The 21,245-nt window shown below is 42.9% G+C and overlaps 1 protein-coding gene across 2 annotated transcripts in view; it reads left to right on the top strand.

The window, feature by feature from the left end:
- The window catches only part of ODAD1 (outer dynein arm docking complex subunit 1), a 93,975-nt gene that overhangs the window by 47,698 nt on the left and 25,032 nt on the right, over nucleotides 1-21,245 (top strand). For both annotated transcript variants that reach the window (XM_063437135.1, XM_063437134.1), the window contains exons 10-11: nucleotides 9,442-9,524; nucleotides 11,668-11,836. In XM_063437135.1, coding sequence (XP_063293205.1) covers nucleotides 9,442-9,524; nucleotides 11,668-11,836 — 252 coding nt within the window. The remainder of the gene's footprint in view (nucleotides 1-9,441; nucleotides 9,525-11,667; nucleotides 11,837-21,245) is intronic.

Raw genomic sequence — 21,245 nt, 5'->3', positions numbered from 1 at the left:
TCTTAATTTTATACCATTTTGTCATCAGGGCCGTCTTTCCGCATGGGCATACTGGGCACTTGCCTGGGGGTCCCACAAGGATGGGGGCCCCAGCGCGATGCCCATGTGCCCAGGCCGACAGGGGAGATCTTTCGATCTACCCTGCCGGCCCACGTAAGCCGGCCCTGCTTACTTGCTTAGGGCCCTGTCGAGCCAGGGGGGGGAGATCAAAGGTCTCCCTAACCGGCCCAAAAGCCCTTGGTTAGTGGGAGAGGGAGAAAGGGAGGGAGGTCCAGGGCTGCAAGAGAGGGAGGACCTGGGAGGCAGTTCCTCCCACAAGCATGCTGGTCTGAGCGTTGCCGTGCGTTGCCATGGCAATGCTCCAACACAGCATTCTGCTTACTGGAAGAGTGAAGATGGCATGCAGGCTGTAGGTCTATAGTACTCACCACCGGACCACCAGGACTGTCTGTGTCCCCTCTTCTTCACGAAAGGTAATAAGAAGTGGGGAGAGACATTTATTTTAAATAAAAACAAAAATCCCTATGCACCCCCCTCACATACAGCACCCTTCACACACAGAACCTCTCACACACACAGCACCCCTCACACACACACACACAGCACCCTTACACACACACACTGCACCTGTCATTGTCTGTCAGTGTGTTTTCAGCAGTCTGTGTTTGTGTTCTGTGTGTTCAGCAGTCTGTGTGTGTGTTCAGCAGTCTGCATGTGTGTATTCAGCAGTCTGCGTGCTTGTACTCAGCAGTCAGCAGTCTGTGTGTATGTACTCAGCAGTCTGCATGTATACTCAGCAGTCTGTGTATGTGTGTACTCAGCAGTCTGTGTGTGTACTCAGCAGTCTGTGTGTGTGTATTCAGTAGAGATGTCGCAAACATAAAATTTTCCGTTCGCGAATGGCGAACGCGAACTTCCACAAATGTTTGCGAACAGGCGAACCGGGCGAACCGCCATAGACTTCAACAGGCAGGCGAATTTTAAAACCCACAGGGACTCTTTCTGGCCACAATAGTGATGGAAAAGTTGTTTCAAGGGGACTAACACCTGGACTGTGGCATGCCGGAGGGGGATCCATGGCAAAACTCCCATGAAAAATTACATAGTTGATGCAGAGTCTGGTTTTAATCCATAAAGGGCATAAATCACCTAACATTCCTAAATTGTTTGGAATAACGTGCTTTAAAACATCAGGTATGATGTTGTATCGATCAGGTAGTGTAAGGGTTACGCCCGCTTCACAGTGACAGACCAAACTCCCCGTTTAACGAACCGCAAACAACCGCAAACAGTCCATTTGCACAACCGCAAACTCCCCATTTGCATTTGCACAAGGTTGGATACCAAGCTAGCCATGTCCCGTTCCTTGTCCTCACTGATGACAACATCATCATCATCACACCGTACGTCCATGTGTATAATGCTGCCTGACTGAGACATATCCCTGTTATCTACATCCTCTGGCAATAATGGTTGCGCATCACTCATTTCTTCCAACTGATGTATAAATAACTCCTCTGACAGATCAAGTAAAGCGGCTGTGGTGCTAGCGTTGGTGGTGGCAGCAGGCGGGCGAGTGGTAACTTGAGAGGTGCCCGAAGCTAAGCTGGAGGAGGATGGTGCGTCCGAGCGGAAGCTGTAGAAGATTGGGTGTCCTGTGTTAGCCAGTCAACTATGTCCTCAGAACTTTTCAAGTTCAGGGTACGTGGCCTCTGAACACTGAGCATTATTCTAGGGCCAAAGGGAATCACAGCACCACGACCACGACGGCCCCGCCTCTGCCTGTCATTTTTTCGATTAGTGGTACTATGCGTGCAAGCTACTGTGACAACAGATATGAGTGGCACTGTGCACTGGCAGAAGTTGGCAGAGTAGACGCTGTAGGCCTGACACACACGCTTGCAGACAACTAACTGCTATTCAATCTATTACAGTCAAAATGTTATTTTTATTTTAAATGTACACTACTGTTACACCAGATATGAGTTGCACTGGTGTGACACTGTGCCCTGGCAGGCCCTGAAACGCACACGTGTGAAGGAAACTGACTGCTATTATATTACAGTCAAAAACGTTTTTTTTTTTTTTTTTAAATGCAAGCTATTGTGACACCAGATATGAGTGGTGGCACTGGGCAAGTGGGCACAGTATACGCTGTGAGCCTGACACACACGCTGGCAGGCAGGCAACTGCAATTAGATTACACAGGGGAAAAAAAATGTTCTAGCCCTAAAAAGGGCTTTTTGGGGTGCTGTCCTTACAGTAGAGATCTGATGAGTCCTTCAGGACTGTAGTGGACACTGAATACACTAGCCTAGCTATCGATTTCCCTATTAAATCAGCAGCAGCTACACTGTCCCTCCTCTCACTAAGAATGCAGCTGCCGGGGGGCGGGGCCTAGCTGTCATGGAGGAAAGACGCACTTCGTGTGAGCTCCCTCAATATCTCACTTTAAGCAGCTATCAACAAGCGAATTTCACCCCAGAAGGGGATGACCCAGCAATGTTGCTCCTACCTGACCGACCCGACATGCTTAATAGCGGTCAGCAACTCGACAGAGTCTTACTTACCTCCGCGTGGCAAGTGTGGCCTGGTGCTCAACGGGCGGGAGAGGCGGCCGATCTCCCGATCCTGGGATGCCCAGAAGCAGCTACTTCCCGGCAGGAGCTCCATTACCCCCCCTCGGACCGGTGGGGGTTACCCGGTCCACCCCTGAGAGGCTGTCTGGAGCTAATGGACGCACAGAGCACAGCCGCCCAGGCTGACATACTCATCTGCGACTCTCCCAATATGGCGGCAGCCGCGTGTCCTCCTGGTACCAGCAAAGCATGGCAGGATATTGAGTCTAAGCTGGACAAACTTTAATCAATTTTGGAAGCAAATAACAAGCAGGAAGCCCCAACAAGCTCCACCACAGCCCCAACAAGCTCCACCACAGCTAAGCGAAGCAGTCCCCATTAAAATCCACCAACGCAAAAGGGGTCGAATTCGGGACCGGAAGGCACAAACAGAAATGCAGAGCCTGCCCCACGTCAAGCACTCGCCTCCACCTTAAGCCACCACAATCCCGCACCGGACGTGAAGCACCACCGGGACAGATCCGACCACCCGACAAAACAAGCTTCCACCACCTCAAACCGCGAACCCGGCACTCAGCCAGAGACTTTACCCTCAGTGAAACTAGCCATGATATACACACGTTCAGCCTAGCATGCTCAAATATAACACACTTCTGTCTAAAAAAAAAAAAAAAAGAATGCAGCTTCCGAATGAATCTAAAATGGATGCTGTCCAGGAGGTGGGAGGGTCTGGAAGGGAGGGTCTGCTGCTGACTGGCTGGAATGTGTCTGCTGACTGTGAGGTACAGGGTCAAAGTTTACTCAATGATGACGAATAGGGGGCGGACCGAACATCGCATATGTTCGCCATCCGTGGCGAACACGAACAAGCTATGTTTGCCGGGAACTATTCGCCAGCGAACTATTCGGGACATCTCTAGTATTCAGCAGTCTGTGTGTGTGTATTCAGCAGTCCGTGTGTGTGTATTGTATGAATGTATTCTAATTTTATCAATAATTTGTTTTTTTTCTTATGATTTGTGTAAGCTGGGCTCCCGTGCACTGCTTAGCCGGGGGCCCATAATGTTGTTAATACGGTACTGCTTGTCATTCTCTCCAGCACACCTTCTTTATTAAATATCTTAATTACTTTTCATTTAAATTTCAGTTTCCATTCCTTTACCCCACCTGTGATCATTCCATCTCTTTCACCAACTTCACAAATTTTTCCTATTCCATTTAACAATTATATTCAAACTTACCAATCCTCTTTATTCCATATCACCTCAACATTATTTGAACTGTTCATTTCCTTCTCCTTTCTGTAAAGGAGATTTACTGGTGTTGATATAAATAACAGGTTTGTATAGCTGTTGCATTGCACTGATGTGTGAAACGAACTGTGTGGGAAGTTTTCTTCCTATTATGCTTTGATTGGATTAGTACACAGTATGCCATAGAGACCTACACTGGCAAATTCTTCATTGGCATAATTCAGTTTTCTTACACTATTCACTACATAGCTGGCAACCCTTGAAATACATATATTCCCGGGTCATAGTCCATCCTTGTTATCTATCTTGAACAGTTTATGATTAGTGTCAGTGTTTGGGTGACCATTACATTTTAATTTAAATATTCAATTTCCAAATAAACAAAAAAGGGTAAAAAAAAAAAAAAAAAAAAAAATCTAAATTTTAGAAGAAAAAAAAAAGATTTATTCTTTCTTATTAAAGGACCACTGGTTGCACCATAAACACTGCAACTTACGGCAAGCCGCTCCCACCTCTACTACTAATTCCGGAGAGCCAGGAGCTCCTAAGCAGGACTTAGCACTGCAGAACATCGGTCAGAAAAGCAAACAGAAGTTCCTACTTAGGAGCTCCCGGCTCTCCAATGTTACGCCAATCAATAGCTTTCCAAATAGCGGTTTATTAATGTAACACAATAAGCAGTATAATTCAATGTGGAATGCAGTACTTGTAATTGACCACAAGGTGGGGCTCATTCACAGTGTTAGATGGCTGTAGTAGTATATTTAGCCACCAGTGGCTTTGCACATGAAGGCAGCTAGTTCTGGAACACAGTGGGTTTGCACAGGAAGGAAGGTAGTTCTGGAAAACAGTGGGTTTGCACAAGAAGGCAGCTAGTTCTGGAACACAGTGGGTTTGCACAGGAAGGCAGCTAGTTCTCAAACCCATTGGGTTTGCACAGGAAGGAAGCTTGTTCTGGTACACAGTGGGTTTGCACAAGAAGGCAACTTGTTCTGGAACACAGTGGGTTTGCACAGGAAGGAAGCTAGCTTTGGAACACAGTGGGTTTGCACAGGAAGGCAGCTAGTTCTGGAGCACAGTGGGTTTGCACAGGAAAGCAGCTAGTTCTGGAACCCATTGGGTTTGCACAGGGAGGCAACTAGTTCTGAAACACAGTGGGTTTGGAAGGCAGCTAGTTCTGGAACACAGTGGGTTTGCACAAGAAGGCAGCTAGTACTGGAACACAGTGGGTTTCCACAGGATAACAGCTAGGTCTGGAACACAGTGGGTTTGCACAAGAAGGCAGCTATTTCTGGAACAAAGTGGGTTTGCACAGGAAGGCAGCTAGTTCTGGAACACAGTGGGTTTGCACAGGAAGGCAGCCAGTTCTGGAACAAAGCGGGCTTGCACAGGAAGGCAGCTAGCTCTGGAACACAGTGGGTTTGCACAGGAAGGCAGCCAGTTCTGGAACACAGTGGGTTTGCACAGGAAGGCAGCCAGTTCTGGAACACAGTGGGTTTGCACAGGAAGGCAGCTAGTTCTGGAACCCATTGGGTTTGCACAGGAAGGCAGCTAGCTCTGGAACACAGTGGGTTTGCACAAGAAGGCAGCTAGTTCTGGAACACAGTGGGGTTGCACAAGAAGGCAGCTAGTTCTGGAACACAGTGAGGTTGCACAGGAAGGCAGTTAGTTCTGCAGAGGAGCTTATGGAAGTGCCAGGTAAGTATAACGGAGAACATAATAAACAGTCTTTCCAGGAAAAGTAATACCTCTTACTATTCAATTGTAAGAAGAGATCCCAGTGCAGCAGGAGTGTTGCTAACATGGCTGGATTAGAAGCAAGCAGGAAAGGCTTTGCAGGTCAGGACAGGACCGGATGGTTGGTAGGGAGCCAGAAAACAGGATCTCAAAAGCAGCAGAAGTAAGTAAATGCCAGCATGCATTAACCCTCAGGAAGGCAGACGAGTCAGTTGCTCCATCACAGGTAGAATGGGGAACTCCCCTGATATACATGTGACTATGGAGTTAACCCAATGTGTCATCAGGCATTAGTGGTAGAGGTGGGAAGTGGCACATGATGGATCCCAGGTAAGAGGTCAAATCTGTCAAAAATGATTTGACTTAATGGGTGAGCTAAATAAGTTATGAGAAGAGTGGGTTAGAGAAGAGTTATTCCCCTCTCCTTTGCCCTATTTCAAAGGACCTTAGGAGAGGGGAAAAGGTACAATTTTCGTAGATGGGTTGCATAAATATTGTAAGATGAAAATCCTTAAATTGCGATTTTTATTTCAGTCCTTCCAGATCCATTAACCAAAATGTTTCTTTAACTCACTGAGTCACCTATTTTCTTATTTTATTTGGTTTGGAAAAGGCCTTGAATGTATTTTACTTTACTTATGAGATCACAGTCAAATGATGGTATGAGTTTATCTGACCCATATCTTTTTTGCCTGTCTGAAATGTCCTCTCTCTAGAATAGCAGAATCTTGGAGGGGAACTCCTTCTCTAGATTGTGGTTACCTTTATAAGGGAATTGGGTTAGGATTTCCTCGGACTCTCTTTCCCCGGCAGCATGCTCTCCTTGTGAAATGTGGCAGGGGATATGACTCCCCTATTACACACTTGAATCTATAGAGGCTATAGAACATTGCAGACAGTTTTACTATGTGCAAATCTCCATTGTATCCCATTTTTTTCGATAACCTTCTTTTCAGCCCTGGGCTCAGGCTCCTACCTTGGAACATCCCCCTTTAACTTCCATATCTATCCATAGTTGATACATGGACTGTCTCACCGGTCCCCTGCTGCCACTCTCTAGTTTCATTAGGAAAACTGTATTTTCCCTTCACACGTGCAATGTAGTCAATTTGAGAAGTGGTTTATTGTTACTCATGGAATTAAACGCCCTTTCGCTAATATATATGTGTTGATTCTACATTATCACTTTACATGAGATAAGTTGGAATTGTTTAACTGACAGGACCAGTCAAAGTGGTTACTGGAAAATCTGCAATTGGAGGTGCTATTTCTCTCTCATTATTGTACATTGTAATATCAAGATAGAAATCTCAACTCTATTTGCAGTTTATCAGGAGACTGGGGGGCTAACAATGAAATGGCACTAAAATCAGACACAGTGATCCAGTCCAGGCCACCCACCCCCTAGCAACAACCTGACAGTAAATATGGACGTTACTGAGTATTTTTTTAACATGATCTCTGCACTATAGATATACTCATATTTCATTTGAATATGTAATGATTTGTTCTTTTCTATTGAGAAAAAGCTAGTAACAGCAGTTGTGGATTTTTTTTGTTCAGTCTTTGTTATTTCAAAGGGTGGTTACATGCTAGGTTTTGTGTGAACCATTAACCTCTTAAGGACACATGACGGTAATATTCCATCATGATTCCCTTTTATTTCTGAAGTTGTGTCCTTAAGGGGTTAAACACACACACTTCTCAGGATGGTTAATATTCTTTATTCATTAACAATCATGTAACACGCATATTTCTATTGATAAGCATTTTATCACCTTCAGATGAACATGAATAGAATGAGTGTTCCTTTCTTCTGCCATTGAACCGTCCTTTGACATGTTGATCTTATCTTGTCATCTTATCATGACAAAAGAGAATTGTAAAGTGGATCTCCTTATGTCAATAACTTTTTAAAGCCAGCTGTCAATTACTAAGTGCGCTGTTTGTCTTTGGCTGTCGGCAAGGTGTCAGTCGGAGTGAATGTCAATTAATTCTCCATTTTACTAATGAATACAATCAAATCAAGGATATATGGCTGTTGACTTACAATCATGTGATGAAAAAACACAATTTGTTATATGCATTTGATGATTTTCTTCACTCTCTTTTAATTCAATATGCTGGACGTGCATATGACTGATATTAACAATCAAAATCAGTCAGGTTTTTGTATTGCATTGAAACAAAATTCTAGGTGGCTTTCAAGAGGTTAAAGCAGGGGTGCCCAGTGGGTAGATCCCCTGATTGTAATGCCGCCCTTGGGTCATACTTACCTTCGGCGTTATTCCCACGTGGTGGTTCGGTGTGCAGGAGGCTACATGTTCTCCTTTGGTTGCACTCTCACCACGTATGACAGTAGGTCCTGCAATAGAAAATGACACGGACATGTGTGCAGGTAGTGGGTATTGTGTAGTGCGACCAACCTTCTTTACCAACCAGTTACCGCCCAATAAAAACCTGAGACATACTTTTGTGGTATCAAACAGGCCACAGCTTTTATTTATAAATTACCAAATATATTTTAACCAATAAATATTTAACTGCCAACTCGTCCTTGCCAAGCCATTCCATCACCAAGTCTGGGGTACCTGCCCTCCCCCCTCGTCCAAAACACCACCTGGCCTCCAACTTGGCCTTCACTAACCACCATGCTAACCACTGGCTGACCTTTTGTAAAAACCTTTCCCAGAGGTTAGGGGAGGGACCCATGCCAACCTTCCATTTTCTCCCTGTACTCTTCCTCAACACGGCTTGGCAAGGACCATACCCGCCAGCTGCGACAAGAAAAGAAAGTTAGCAACATATCACAAACATCAACAAAGAGAGGTTGGGTGAGAAGCTGTTACCAAACCGTTATTTTAAGATGGCTGAAGTCAGGCGGCAAAATTACTGCCTATTTATATAGTCCAGCCCCTTATCCATTTCCTTTACCACACCACATTTTACACCTACACTCACCACATCCACACACGCCTCTTATCCAGCTAGCTTTCAGCCTGCCTCCTCAGGATCTTGTGTGTGTCATCACATTTACGTCACGCATGTTCCGACGTCAGGTGACTTGAACCTGCCTATCACAGCCTACAGTAAGCTATTTAAACTTGTATCACTAGTTCTTCAGTGCCCTGTCGTGGTTTCCACTTGTGGTTATCAGAGACTGCATTTATCTTGTTTTCCCTACTGGAATTTTGACTTTGGCTTGTATTTTGACTATTCTGTATTTCACGCATCCTCGTCGATTTTGGCTTGTATCCTCGTTATTGTCTCTTTCTGTGTCCCTGACCTCGGCTAGTTCCTGACTATTCTCTTGTACATTAAATCCAGCTATTCTCAGGCTCGGTGATACATTTCTTGTTTTTTTTAACTTAATTCTGCGTGTTAGGTCATACGTCACCCTGACATTCCCCTGATGTTTTAAAACCACAGCTTCCATGATGCTTTGTCATTGTAAAATCATTCTAAAAAGATGCAAAGCATCATGGGAGTTGCAGCTCTACAACATCTGGAGATCTGCCTTTTGGGCACCTTTGGGTTAAAGTATAAACACCCAAAAAGTAACGCTATAGCTGTTGTGAAACTACAACCCCTATTATGCTTTGATTAACTAAATGTCATGAGGGTTATAGTTCCACTACAGCTGGAGAGCTATGCCTGGGTTAAGGTAACAAACACATTTATAGAAATCATTTTTCATCTTGTAAGGCTTTGTGATGGATTGGCTTCTTATTTAACAGCAATTTGGTACAGCTTCGTACAGCTTGACATACACTTTCATGGTGGATTTGATAGGGTACACCTGAAAATAACTTTTAAAAAAATATCCGGAAAATCCAAGGATAAATATAGCATATTCTTAATCTTTCTTGCAGTGGAAGATCGGAATTTTGCCTTATTCAACTATGTTAATGAGCAGAATAACGAAATAGAGAGACTGACTGAACAGATCTCAGAGGTGAGTATACACATCTTGTATTATCTCTAATGTCTATATTTACATTTATACTCCAGATTTAGATCACTCTTATTCTTATTAATCTTATTATAATATTATTATAATATTCTAAAGTACTAAAAGTAAGATATCAATTTCATTAAAAATAAATATTATGTATACAGATGGTATGTCATGGAGATGCTGGATTTTCCCAATGAGGAGTTGCTGATTGGCCAGCGCCACATTTGGCTCCACCTCCTGTCCTCCCCCAAAAGTGTTCCTCTAATTAAAACTCTGTGTCTCACAGCCAACCCTGTAGAGAGTGTCAGCCTCTATAGTCACTTGGTCATACCATTGTGTCTGACAATTAATCCTTCGTGTCTGTTCTGTTCTCTTTCTATAAACCAGCTCAGTTTAACCCTCATACTAAAACAGTGCCCAGGAGCTCCTCGTACCATAACAGCTTCATTGTGATGAAGTCGTTATGTTGTCCAGAATGGTCCTTTAACAATGGTTATAGCCATATGGTTCAAAATCAATTATTGGCTAATACTAAAACTTTTAAACATAAGATGCTGGATAGGGCTGGCAACCTTTGTCCTGGGTGGGAAATTACAGACAAATCTCTGTGTGGATAGTGCTATGTACATGAACCATGTGATAAAAAGGTTTCACAGATGGAGGCTGTTGGATCCTTAAGATATTATGTCACTATTCCCCCATCTTACATTGGTACGACATGTGCCACGTGGCAGTGCATTCACAGAGGTCTCATCGTGGCTAAGAGACACAGATTGTTCCCCATGACTCTGTTGCCAACAATTACTACTGACATGTGTTCTGTATTTCTTGGGCACAGTCTCATTTCACCGTGCAGTCACATACACACAGATTCAGGAATATCATACATACTTATCATAGTCTGGCAGTGTCATCAAGCCGAAGTACAACAGTCCTCCTAGAAATATCCCGTGGACCATTTTATAACATTGAGATTGTTTCAGCATATTTTATGTTTATATAAATACAGAAGCTTGCTTATTCTTTGAACGGACCCTCTACCGCCTAAATAAATAAATAATAAAAAAAAATAAAAAAAATATTTAGTAGATATACCCACAAATAAATCATGTGAACATTTAATTTTGTGTTTTTTTTCATTAGGGGTATATCTAAAAACAGCTTGGAAAATATGCAAATCTTTTGTCTGCAGGCTTTGCAAGATATCCCCTTCTTCTCCAGTCATACCACAGACTTCCCAATGCAGCTCAATGAGAAGTCTTTGCAAGGCAGGTGCTCTGGGCAATTGTCTACCTCTTAAAGTTAGCTCCACTGAGCTAAGTAAACAGAGAGAATCAGGACCAGTTGTCTGATTGACAGCAAGGGGCTGTAACAAGTTCTTTTTTTGTTGTTGTTTTTTTTTTCTAAAAGTACACATTTGTATTAAAATTTAAAAAGTTTTTGTAAAATGAAAAAAGAGGACACATTCTTCAAACATAAAGCACTTTAGCTTGCTGATGGATCTAAGTGTTTAAGGGTCTGGAGTGTCCCTTTAAAACCTTCTGTAAAGTGTATTAGACTTATTAGGCATGCTATATACAATTCAAGCTCTACTCTTCCAAAACAGATTTATGTTCATTCATATATTTATGTTCGTGCAGATGCTGCTTGCTTATTGCATAATGTATTATTGATTAACATACTATGAACTAGTTTGCATTCTAAAAAATTTTTTTAATAAAAAATGTCAATCACTGCTTAGTGAATAAATCCCCTATGTATTTCCACTGAAATGCTTTGTTCTACTAAACTTCAGTTTTTATGACCAGCTATGATGAACTTCTATATTGAATGCATGTGTCAATGATATTAAAAATGAAAGAAGCAGTAAAATCGTAATGTTCACTAGAGATATTATGCAGATTGCCGACCAAGAGAACTCTTGGCTCATGTGAGATTGTATTATCACCCTCATGGATTCACATTTAAGTAATCTCAATAATTAATTCCAGTTTAGAACTAATTAATTATTCACCTATTCAAATAAATGTTTTGACTATTTAGATGTGTCCCCCAAACATGGCCATGTTTTCAATGCAATAGTTGTAATGCCCCCTGCTTTTAATAAATAACACACATTACTAATATTTCTATGTCACAGATAAAAAAAGAAATGGATGCATTTAAAGCCCAAGGAGTCCGTCTGGATCAAGAGCATCGAACAATCTTAAAGAATATTGAAGGAAAACTGGAAGAGGCCTCTGGTCTAGCAGATAGCTACCAACAGCAACTGAAAGGTGTTATGAAAATCCTAGACCAGCTGAAAACAGGTACCAATCTATTGACGAGTAGGTGCTATGGCCAAGAAATGACAAGAGTTTATATGTCCATCTGTCTTTCTGTCTGTCTGAGCCTGTCATCTAATTTGGATCAAGTATGGTCAAACTAGCTATCAGGGCCACCGGTAAGTGTTTTTTCTGCTTATATTACTATGTTGCTAAGTGTGTAACCCAAAGAGTGATTCCTTGTTCTACATTGGTTTCCAGTAACATTGCATGTAGAAGAATGGAGTGGAAAGAAAGAGAAACAGAGAATAGTGAAGTATATTAAAGGAACACTATACGGTCAGGAACAAAAACATGTATTCCTGACCCTATAGTGTTAAAAATACCATCTAGCTCCCCCCCCCCGCTTCCCCTTGCCCCCCTAAATATAGTAAAATCGTACCGTTATTCCAACCTGCTGATGCTAACTCTGTCCCTGATCTGCCTGCTGGCATCATCAGAAGTGGTGATCTGTGGCTGAGCTTGTCAAAGACGCAGATCAGGGGCAAAGCCAGAACAAACCAAACACAGCCCTGGTCAATCAGCATCTCCTGATAGAGATGCATTAAATCAATGCATCTCTATGAAACATAGAAACATAGAATGTGACGGCAGATAAGAACCATTCGGCCCATCTAGTCTGCCCAATATTTCAAAATACAATTAGTCCCTGGCCTGATCTTAAGTCTAGGATAGCCCTATGCCTATCCCACGCTTGCTTAAACTCCCTCACTGTGTTAACCTCTACCACTTCAGCTGAAAGGCTCTTCCATGCATCCACTACCCTCTCAGTAAAGTAATACTTCCTGATATTATTTTTAAACCTTTACCCCTCTAATTTAAGAGTATGTCCTCTTGTTGTGGTAAGTTCTCCTTCTTTTAAATATATTCTCTTCCTTTACTGTGTTGATTCCCTTTATGTATTTAAATGTTTCTGTCATATCCCCCTGTCTTGTCCTTCCTCCAAACTATACATGTTAAGTTCCTTTTACCTTTCCTGGTAAGTTTTATCCTGCAATCCATGAACCAGTTTAGTAGCTCTTCTCTGAACTCTCTAAAGCAAGCATTTCAAACCCGCGGCCCATAAGGGCCATCTTTGCGGACCATCTTTGCGGGCCAGTGACCCACGAGTACATAGCAGTTATAGTTTTCTCCACATTGCAGGTGCCTACTCTGCTAAAACCTACCTGGCCAGGGAGGAGGGCCAGTGAGGGAGCTTAGTGTTCCTGCTCCTCACTGCTCCATCGCGCGCGCCGTCTGTAGTGAAGCCGGGCGTCATATTCCAGCACCCGGCATCACTAAACCGCGCAAGGGAGCAGTGAGGAGCAGGAAGCAGATCTCCAGACAGAAGATCCCCACACCAGCTCCCAAAGGAAGGGAACAATTAATTAAATTATGTGAGTGGAAGAATGTGTAAATATGTGTGTCTGTCAGTGAGTGTGTGTCTGTCAGTATGAGTGTGTGTCTATCAGTGAGTGTGTGTCTGTCAGTGAGTATGTGTGTGTCTGTCAGTGAGTATGTGTGTGTCTGTGTGTGTGTGTGTGTGTCTGTCTGTCAGTGAATATGTGTGTGTGTGTGTGTGTCTGTCTGTCAGTGAGTATGTGTGTGTCTGTCAGTGAGTAGGTTGTGTCTGTCAGTGTGTGTGTGTGTCTGTCATTTAGTGTGTGTGTCAGTCAGTGAGTATGTGTCAGTCAGTGAGTGTGTGTGTGTCTGTCTGTGAGTATGTGTGTGTCTGTCATTGTTTGTATGTGTCTGTCAGTGTGTCTGAGTGTGTATGTGTGTGTGTCTGTCAGTGAGTATGTGTGTGTGTCTGTCAGTGAATATGTGTGTGTCTGTCAGTGAGTAGGTGTGTGTGTGTCTGTCAGTGTGTCTGTATGTGTGTGTCTGTCGGTCAGTGAGTATGTGTGTGTGTGTGGGTCTGTCAGTGAGTGTGTCTGTGTGCCATCTTTGCGGACCATCTTTGCGGGCCAGTGACCCACGAGTACATAGCAGTTATAGTTTTCTCCACATTGCAGGTGCCTACTCTGCTAAAACCTACCTGGCCAGGGAGGAGGGCCAGTGAGGGAGCTTAGTGTTCCTGCTCCTCACTGCTCCATCGCGCGCGCCGTCTGTAGTGAAGCCGGGCGTCATATTCCAGCACCCGGCATCACTAAACCGCGCAAGGGAGCAGTGAGGAGCAGGAAGCAGATCTCCAGACAGAAGATCCCCACACCAGCTCCCAAAGGAAGGGAACAATTAATTAAATTATGTGAGTGGAAGAATGTGTAAATATGTGTGTCTGTCAGTGAGTGTGTGTCTGTCAGTATGAGTGTGTGTCTATCAGTGAGTGTGTGTCTGTCAGTGAGTATGTGTGTGTCTGTCAGTGAGTATGTGTGTGTCTGTGTGTGTGTGTGTGTGTCTGTCTGTCAGTGAATATGTGTGTGTGTGTGTGTGTCTGTCTGTCAGTGAGTATGTGTGTGTCTGTCAGTGAGTAGGTTGTGTCTGTCAGTGTGTGTGTGTGTCTGTCATTTAGTGTGTGTGTCAGTCAGTGAGTATGTGTCAGTCAGTGAGTGTGTGTGTGTCTGTCTGTGAGTATGTGTGTGTCTGTCATTGTTTGTATGTGTCTGTCAGTGTGTCTGAGTGTGTATGTGTGTGTGTCTGTCAGTGAGTATGTGTGTGTGTCTGTCAGTGAATATGTGTGTGTCTGTCAGTGAGTAGGTGTGTGTGTGTCTGTCAGTGTGTCTGTATGTGTGTGACTGTCGGTCAGTGAGTATGTGTGTGTGTGTGGGTCTGTCAGTGAGTGTGTCTGTGTGTGTGTGTGTGTGTGTGGGTGTGTGTGTCTGTGTGTCTGTCTGTGAGTGTCTGTCTGTCCATGTGTGTCTGTGTGTGAGTGTGAGTGTGTGTGTCTGTCAGTCAGTGAGTGTGTGTCTGTCTGTGAGTGAGTGTGTGTGTGTGTGTGTCTGTCAGTGAGTGAGTTTGTGTGTGTGTTGGTCAGTGTTGCATTGGCTGCGTTTGGACAGTTGAGTACCTGGAGGTGCATGGAGGCACGCAACACCAAAAGGTTTTTGTTTTTTTTTGCTGCCCACATAAACTTAACCCCTTAAGGACCAAACTTCTGGAATAAAAGGGAATCATGACGTGTCAGACACGTCATGTGTCCTTAAGGGGTTAAAGGACCACTATAGGCACCCAGACCACTTCAGCTTAATGAAGTGGTCTGGGTGCCAGGTCCATCTAGGATTAACCCTGCCTGCTGTAAACATAGCAGTTTCAGAGAAACTGCTATGTTTACATATGGGTTAATCCAGCCTCTAGTGGCTGTCTCATTGACATCCGCTAGAGGCACTTCCGCGCTTCTCACTGTGATTTTCAAAGTGAGAAGACGCCAGCGTCAATAGGAAAGCATTCAAAATGCTTTCCTATGGACTGGCTGCATGCGTGCGCGGCTCTTGCAAGAGCCGCGCACGCACATTCAGCCGATGACGACCTCGGCTCCCTCGGCGCTGGGGACTCTCCTCCTCCATCGGTCGTCATCGGCTGAATGCGCATGCGCAGCAAGAGCCGCGCACGCATTCAGCCAGTCCATAGGAAAGCATTCTCAGTGCTTTCCTATGGACGCTGGCGTCTTCTCACTGTGAAAATCAGAGAAAGGTGAGTGTTTAACCCCCTTCCTCCCCCTTTAGCCCGGCGGGAGTGGGACCCTGAGGGTGGGGGCAGCGTGGGGGCACCCCAGCGTGGGGGCACCCTCAGGGCACTGTAGTGGCCCTTTAAATCTTGTTTATGTGGCCCGTGCCAGACTTTGAGTTTGACATGCTTGCTCTAAAATATCAATATCCTTCTGAAGATACGATCTCCAGTACTGCGTACAATACTCCAAGTGAGGTCCCACCAGTGTTCTGTACAATGGCATGAGGACTTCTCTCTTTCTACTACTAATAACTATCCCTATATAACCAAGCATTCTGCTAGCATTTCCAGCTGCTCTATTACATTGTCTTCCTACCTTTAAGTCATCTGAAATAATTACTCATAAATCCCTTTCCTCAGATGTTGAGGTTAGTAGGGTATCTAATATCCTGGGTTTTTATGTCTAGGTGCATTATCTTGCACTTATGAGGAAAGTTCATGGAGACACTGAATGTCAAACTGTCACAGGAAGCATCTCTAGCAGCCATATGAGGAGTGGTCAGTGGTGGAGTGGTCAATCCCTAGGCTGTAATGTAAGCACTGCATTTTCTCAGAAAATTGTGTTTACTGCAAAAAGCCAGAGGGAAATGATTATATTCACCAGAACAAATACAATGTTGTAGTTGTTCTGGTGACTATGATGTCCCTTTAAATATATGACAATATTTTATTGGAAATATGCATGTACAATAGTAAATGTGCAAGCAAATGAGACTTCACAGTGAAATCCATTTTTGTAGAGTCATCACAGATTAGCTGAATTATTGGAAGAATTCATTCTGAAGCACAGATCTAGAAAGTTTTAGGTTCTTCATGCCCTTATCCTGTGGTAGTACTAACCCTTCACAGATTCAGCGTGGAAAACATAAAAGGATTGAGATCCCATGTGGACCCTAGGAAGTTTACCAGTTTGGGACCCCCTTCTTTCTTCACATAGGTGTGGTTAGTGGGGCTAAGCCAATACATGGTTCTGAGGCTCCAGTCTAGCCCCTCGGCCCATAGGCTGAGTTTTTAGAGTGATTGATCACTACTTTCTGGGAAGGTTTTCAACTTTCCCTAACAGTCACTTTGTGGTTAATCCTGTTCTGGTGGGCAGTTTTCTACCATTGTGGGTAGCACATTTGCTGAAAAACCTATTGTTGTCTGACTTTCTATAACTTTTTACATAAATAGTAACTGCTTTGCTTATGAACATGACACAAATCAAATAAAACAAAAACCTGATTTTCATAATTTTAAAAATGTCATAAATATGTATGACATTCACAATTTCTGCATTTGATCTTAACTGGTAGAAATAGTTTACTCTTTGTTGCTGTGGATACAGATACGTTTAGTGTGTGCACCTTTGAAGTGGTTCTAAAGTGGCCAGAGGATGCTTGAATGCCAGTTTAATTTGAGAAGTTAATGACATTTCGTAGAATTTATTTTAAAATCAGAGGTACTTGTTGAGTGCAAGGATTAAGACTTCGCTGGAAAATCTTTCAGGAGTGGTACTTGATTAGAAAATGGTTGATAAACACTACAGATGACATAAAGAATATTTGACAAGTGATTGTGTCTTGCCCTCTTGATGCTCTTAACATGCAGAATCTATCACAAATCACCTTGTGTAATGAGATACATGATATAGTTGAGAGTGGTTTGTACATAACACTCACGTTTTGGCTGGTCCTTAAAGCTTTGGTTTTTAAGGAGATATGTTGTTGTTTAAAGTTTTTTTTTTATTTATTTTTTATGTGTCATAGGTAAGGTGATGACAATGAATTTAATGACCCATTAGAGGGAAAGTATAGTGCTAGGAAAAGTTGTTTTCCTAGCAGTATAGCGCTCTATAGTGAGCCCTCCCTTGCGGCCCACCCACACTGACACCAGCACTGATGTTCCTTGGCGCTGGTTCAGGCTGCTAGGCTCACATTATGACACTATTAAAGATAACAGGACAAAATATCACAATAGCAATTGAGTTAAGTGAGTTATTGGTACTGTTAGTGGCAATAAAACTTGATCTCCCTCAACTTATTGCATAGGTAATACGGCCAGAATATGGTGAAGCCTAAGAATAAACCCACACCTCCCTGCATGTAGGGTGTGGAAATAGGGGAGGATTATGAGCATAAGCTTCGGGGAACTCCACCTGTTTAATTAATCACCCCATCACATAAAATGAGAGAAGGGAATGGGAGCCTCAGATCAAGTAGCTTATATTTTTAGTTTGAAAATAAATATGTATGACACTTAATTCTACTACTTGGCACATATGTATTTCAATTTGATCTTTGAGCACTCTTTCAAAACCTATACAGAGCAGTAAAATGACAAATTAAAAAAAAAAAAAAAAAGAAGCAGATTCTTGCAAATATAATGACCACGGTCATGTTCTTAGGTTGATGTAGGCTGCACTGCCACAGATGTCAATGCTAGGCAGCCCCTTACTGCTGTATAACTCTGTTGGGAATCAGAGCTGTCAATCACGGTTCTGCTTCATGGAGATACTCCTTATAATGGGCTGAGATGCCACAAATAACAATGACTGCATCTGAACATGGTGCTGAAGTATCTGAGATGTTCAGTTGTTCAAACTGTTCTAGCTGAGAAGACTAATGGATTTTTCCAGCCTAACCTATGTATACAGTAAAAAACTCGTAGCGTCTCGTGACTGGATATCTATTATAGTAAGAATCATTTGCTCCCCCTGCCAAAATCTCGGATGCCTGTCTGTGCTGATAACATTAATTTGATTCTGTCTATTAGACGAAGACTGTTACAGAAAGTATATCATAGACATATAAAGATTCTGTTGCATAAAAACAACTCTGTTAACCTGTTGTTAGTTGCTTTGTACAGCACTTTTCTAATGTGAACATTTATTGCCATCTTTAGATTTTTTTTTTTCAAAGAAACACAAGTTTATATCCAGAAAAAAAAAGAAGGAAAACATCAAAATCCTTCTGCCATAGATGGGTATGTGCTTAAAGCGGAACTGTCACATTTAGGGATCTTTGAATATTTTGCAAAAGATCCCCAAAAATAACATTTGCATTTAGGGTACACTGTGCGTGGGATACATTCAACAGAAGGTTTCTTAGTCCATGGGACCTTTCTTAGCTGCTGGTACTTCATCTGCCAGTAGGCACGTCATTACTGTACACTTGCGCATGCATTAGAGTATGATACAGGCTTCTATGGAGTATCCCGTAAGAGCCTCCATAGATCGATGCCTGAATCCCATAGCTGTCACTTGTGACGGCTGCTTAGATTGTAGAAACGCCTTTTGTGAACCTCAGGTTCGTCCCTACTTTGTCTTATGGACTCTTTGAGGCGTTGGAATTTCAATAAACTTCCAACACGTTCAGCATTAGTATTTCCTAAAGATTATATCTTGATGAATTAATAAGTTTCAGAACTGCTTTAACACCCCTGTGGTGCAGATGGGATTTAAAAACCCTTTCTGTCACTTAGATCCAGCGTCAATGTCCCTTGACTTAGGCTCAGGTCTGCCTTCACCCCTCCCCGTCATTGTTAGAAGGCTTAATGCGCATGCACGATAATGGCTTCAGCCCCCATTAGGATTTCACCATAGGAAAATTATACAATGCTTTCCTATGGGGTTTGGGTGACGCTGGACATCCACATGCATAGCGTGAGGATGTCCAGCATCTGTTACGCAAAAGCCATTTGAGGTGGAGGTAACCCTCAAAGGTAATTATTGCAGTTTCTTAAAACCTGCAATAATTACCTTTGCAGGGTTAATTCATCCAGACCATGTCAACGAGCCGAAGTGATCTGGGTGTCTATAGTGTCCCTTTCACTTATATTTGCATAACTGTGTTTGCACGGTTTTGTGCATTATGGTCCCTTGGAAGAATAATTGCACTTTTCACCAATGTGAATTAGCTAGGTAAACAAAGCCATATTACTGACCAATTATGTTTAAAGGATAGATGTTTTTTTCCCTGAAAATGATATTACTGAATAAAACATTGACAATCACCTATAACTTGTGTTAACCATTTTATGTGACATTTCTCCCTCTCTCTATACTCTCTTTATGGCAAATGACAGATGCAAAGATATGATATTCTAGTGATTGACAGAGAGACAATATTGAGCTGCTCATTTGCAGGACAGAGGCAAATGTGGCAGTCTAAAATAATATAAGCAATTCCAGGAAGGGAGAGTCAGTCACCCTTTAACCCCTTAAGGACACATGACATGTGTGACATGTCATGATTCCTTTTTATTCCAGAAGTTTGGTCCTTAAGGGGTTAAAGCACATTGATATGCAGTTAAAGAACTGTGAAAGGCAGCTAAGCTGTGCAGTTAAATGCAGCAGCCTATGTATTCATTTACATACAATATTTGTATAGTACTCTTGTCCATAAACAAATATGTGTGGATTAGAAAAGATTTTGTAAATATTTCAAAGCGAAGGTCATACTTTCTAGGAATGAATAAAACAAAGCATCCTGAAACTTTTCGTGATGTCCAATAAACCGTTGAATAACTATTGTGGTTTGAGCCCCAGGGACCAGTTCACAGCTTAATCAATGTGTACCTTGATACCGCTGGTAGCACTAAGCATGGAATGAACAGAAGAGATAAGCATAGCATATAAACTTGATTCAGACCTGCAATCCCATGAAACGATTAATCAGTATGTAAAGCCACTGATTAATTCATTTAACCAGTTAACTGCTAGAGAGATATTCAGAGGATGACACTGCTCGAGTCGTTGCTCCTGCACAGAAAACAAAATCCTCTTGCATCAGAAGATTATTATATTCAGTCGTGGCATTCAATCAATTTTTATAAATATTTTTTTTTATTTGTAGATTGAAACTGTTCCTTGCACAATTTACTTGCATACGTAACAGAACTTTTCACTAAAGTCAGAGTTCAAAGGGAATTCTAAATATGAGGCCAAAGTAACTGAACTGGAACCATAGCTGACTTAGAGAATGTTTCCAGTTTGACTATTTTTACCCTAAAGGGACACTATAGGCACCCTGACCACTTCAGCTAATTGAAGTGTCCCTTTTGCACTTAGTGCTGCAATGTTTACATTACAGCCCTAAGTCTGCCTCCAGCGGCTTCCTACCAGACAGCCACTGAAGACACTTCCTTGGTCCCATAACTGATGTTGGATGTCCTCACGCTCTGCATGAGGACACCCAGCGTCAGCTATTTCCACATAGAAAAGCATTGATTCAATGCTTTCCAATGGGGAGGGCCTAATGCACGCGTGGCACTTGCCGTGCATGCGCATTAGCGCTCCCTAGTCAGGAATGTTGGATGAGGGGGAGCTACAACCCAGTGCCGAGGGACATCAGCGCTGGGGTCAGGTAAGTAAATAAAGGGGTTTCAACCCTTTAATTACTGTTGTGGTGGGAGGGTGGGGTAGGGCAGAGAGAGCTATTGTGCCAGGAATACAGCTTTGTATTTCAGGCACTATGGTATCCCTTTAAATTTGAAATTCACTTCAAGTTTACTTTGAATTCTCACATAAAGGGACTCTCCAGTGCCAGGAAAACATATCCATTTTCCTGGCACTGCAGGATTCTGCAGTGTCCCTCTCCCTCCCAACCCCCATCCCATGTTGAAGGGGTTAAAACCAGCGCTGATGTCCCTCGACGCTGGGTCAGGCTCCGCCCACGGTCCTGAGCCGGCGGGGGAGACCTAATGCGCATGCATTAGCATGCACATTAGACCTCACCATAGGAAAGCATTATTCAATGCTTTCCTATGA

This window comes from Pelobates fuscus, chromosome 11 (assembly GCF_036172605.1).
Source record: "Pelobates fuscus isolate aPelFus1 chromosome 11, aPelFus1.pri, whole genome shotgun sequence".
NCBI lineage: Eukaryota > Metazoa > Chordata > Amphibia > Anura > Pelobatidae > Pelobates > Pelobates fuscus.
The sequence above is the reverse complement of the archived record's forward strand: the minus strand, read 5'-3'. Positions and strand labels throughout refer to the sequence as shown.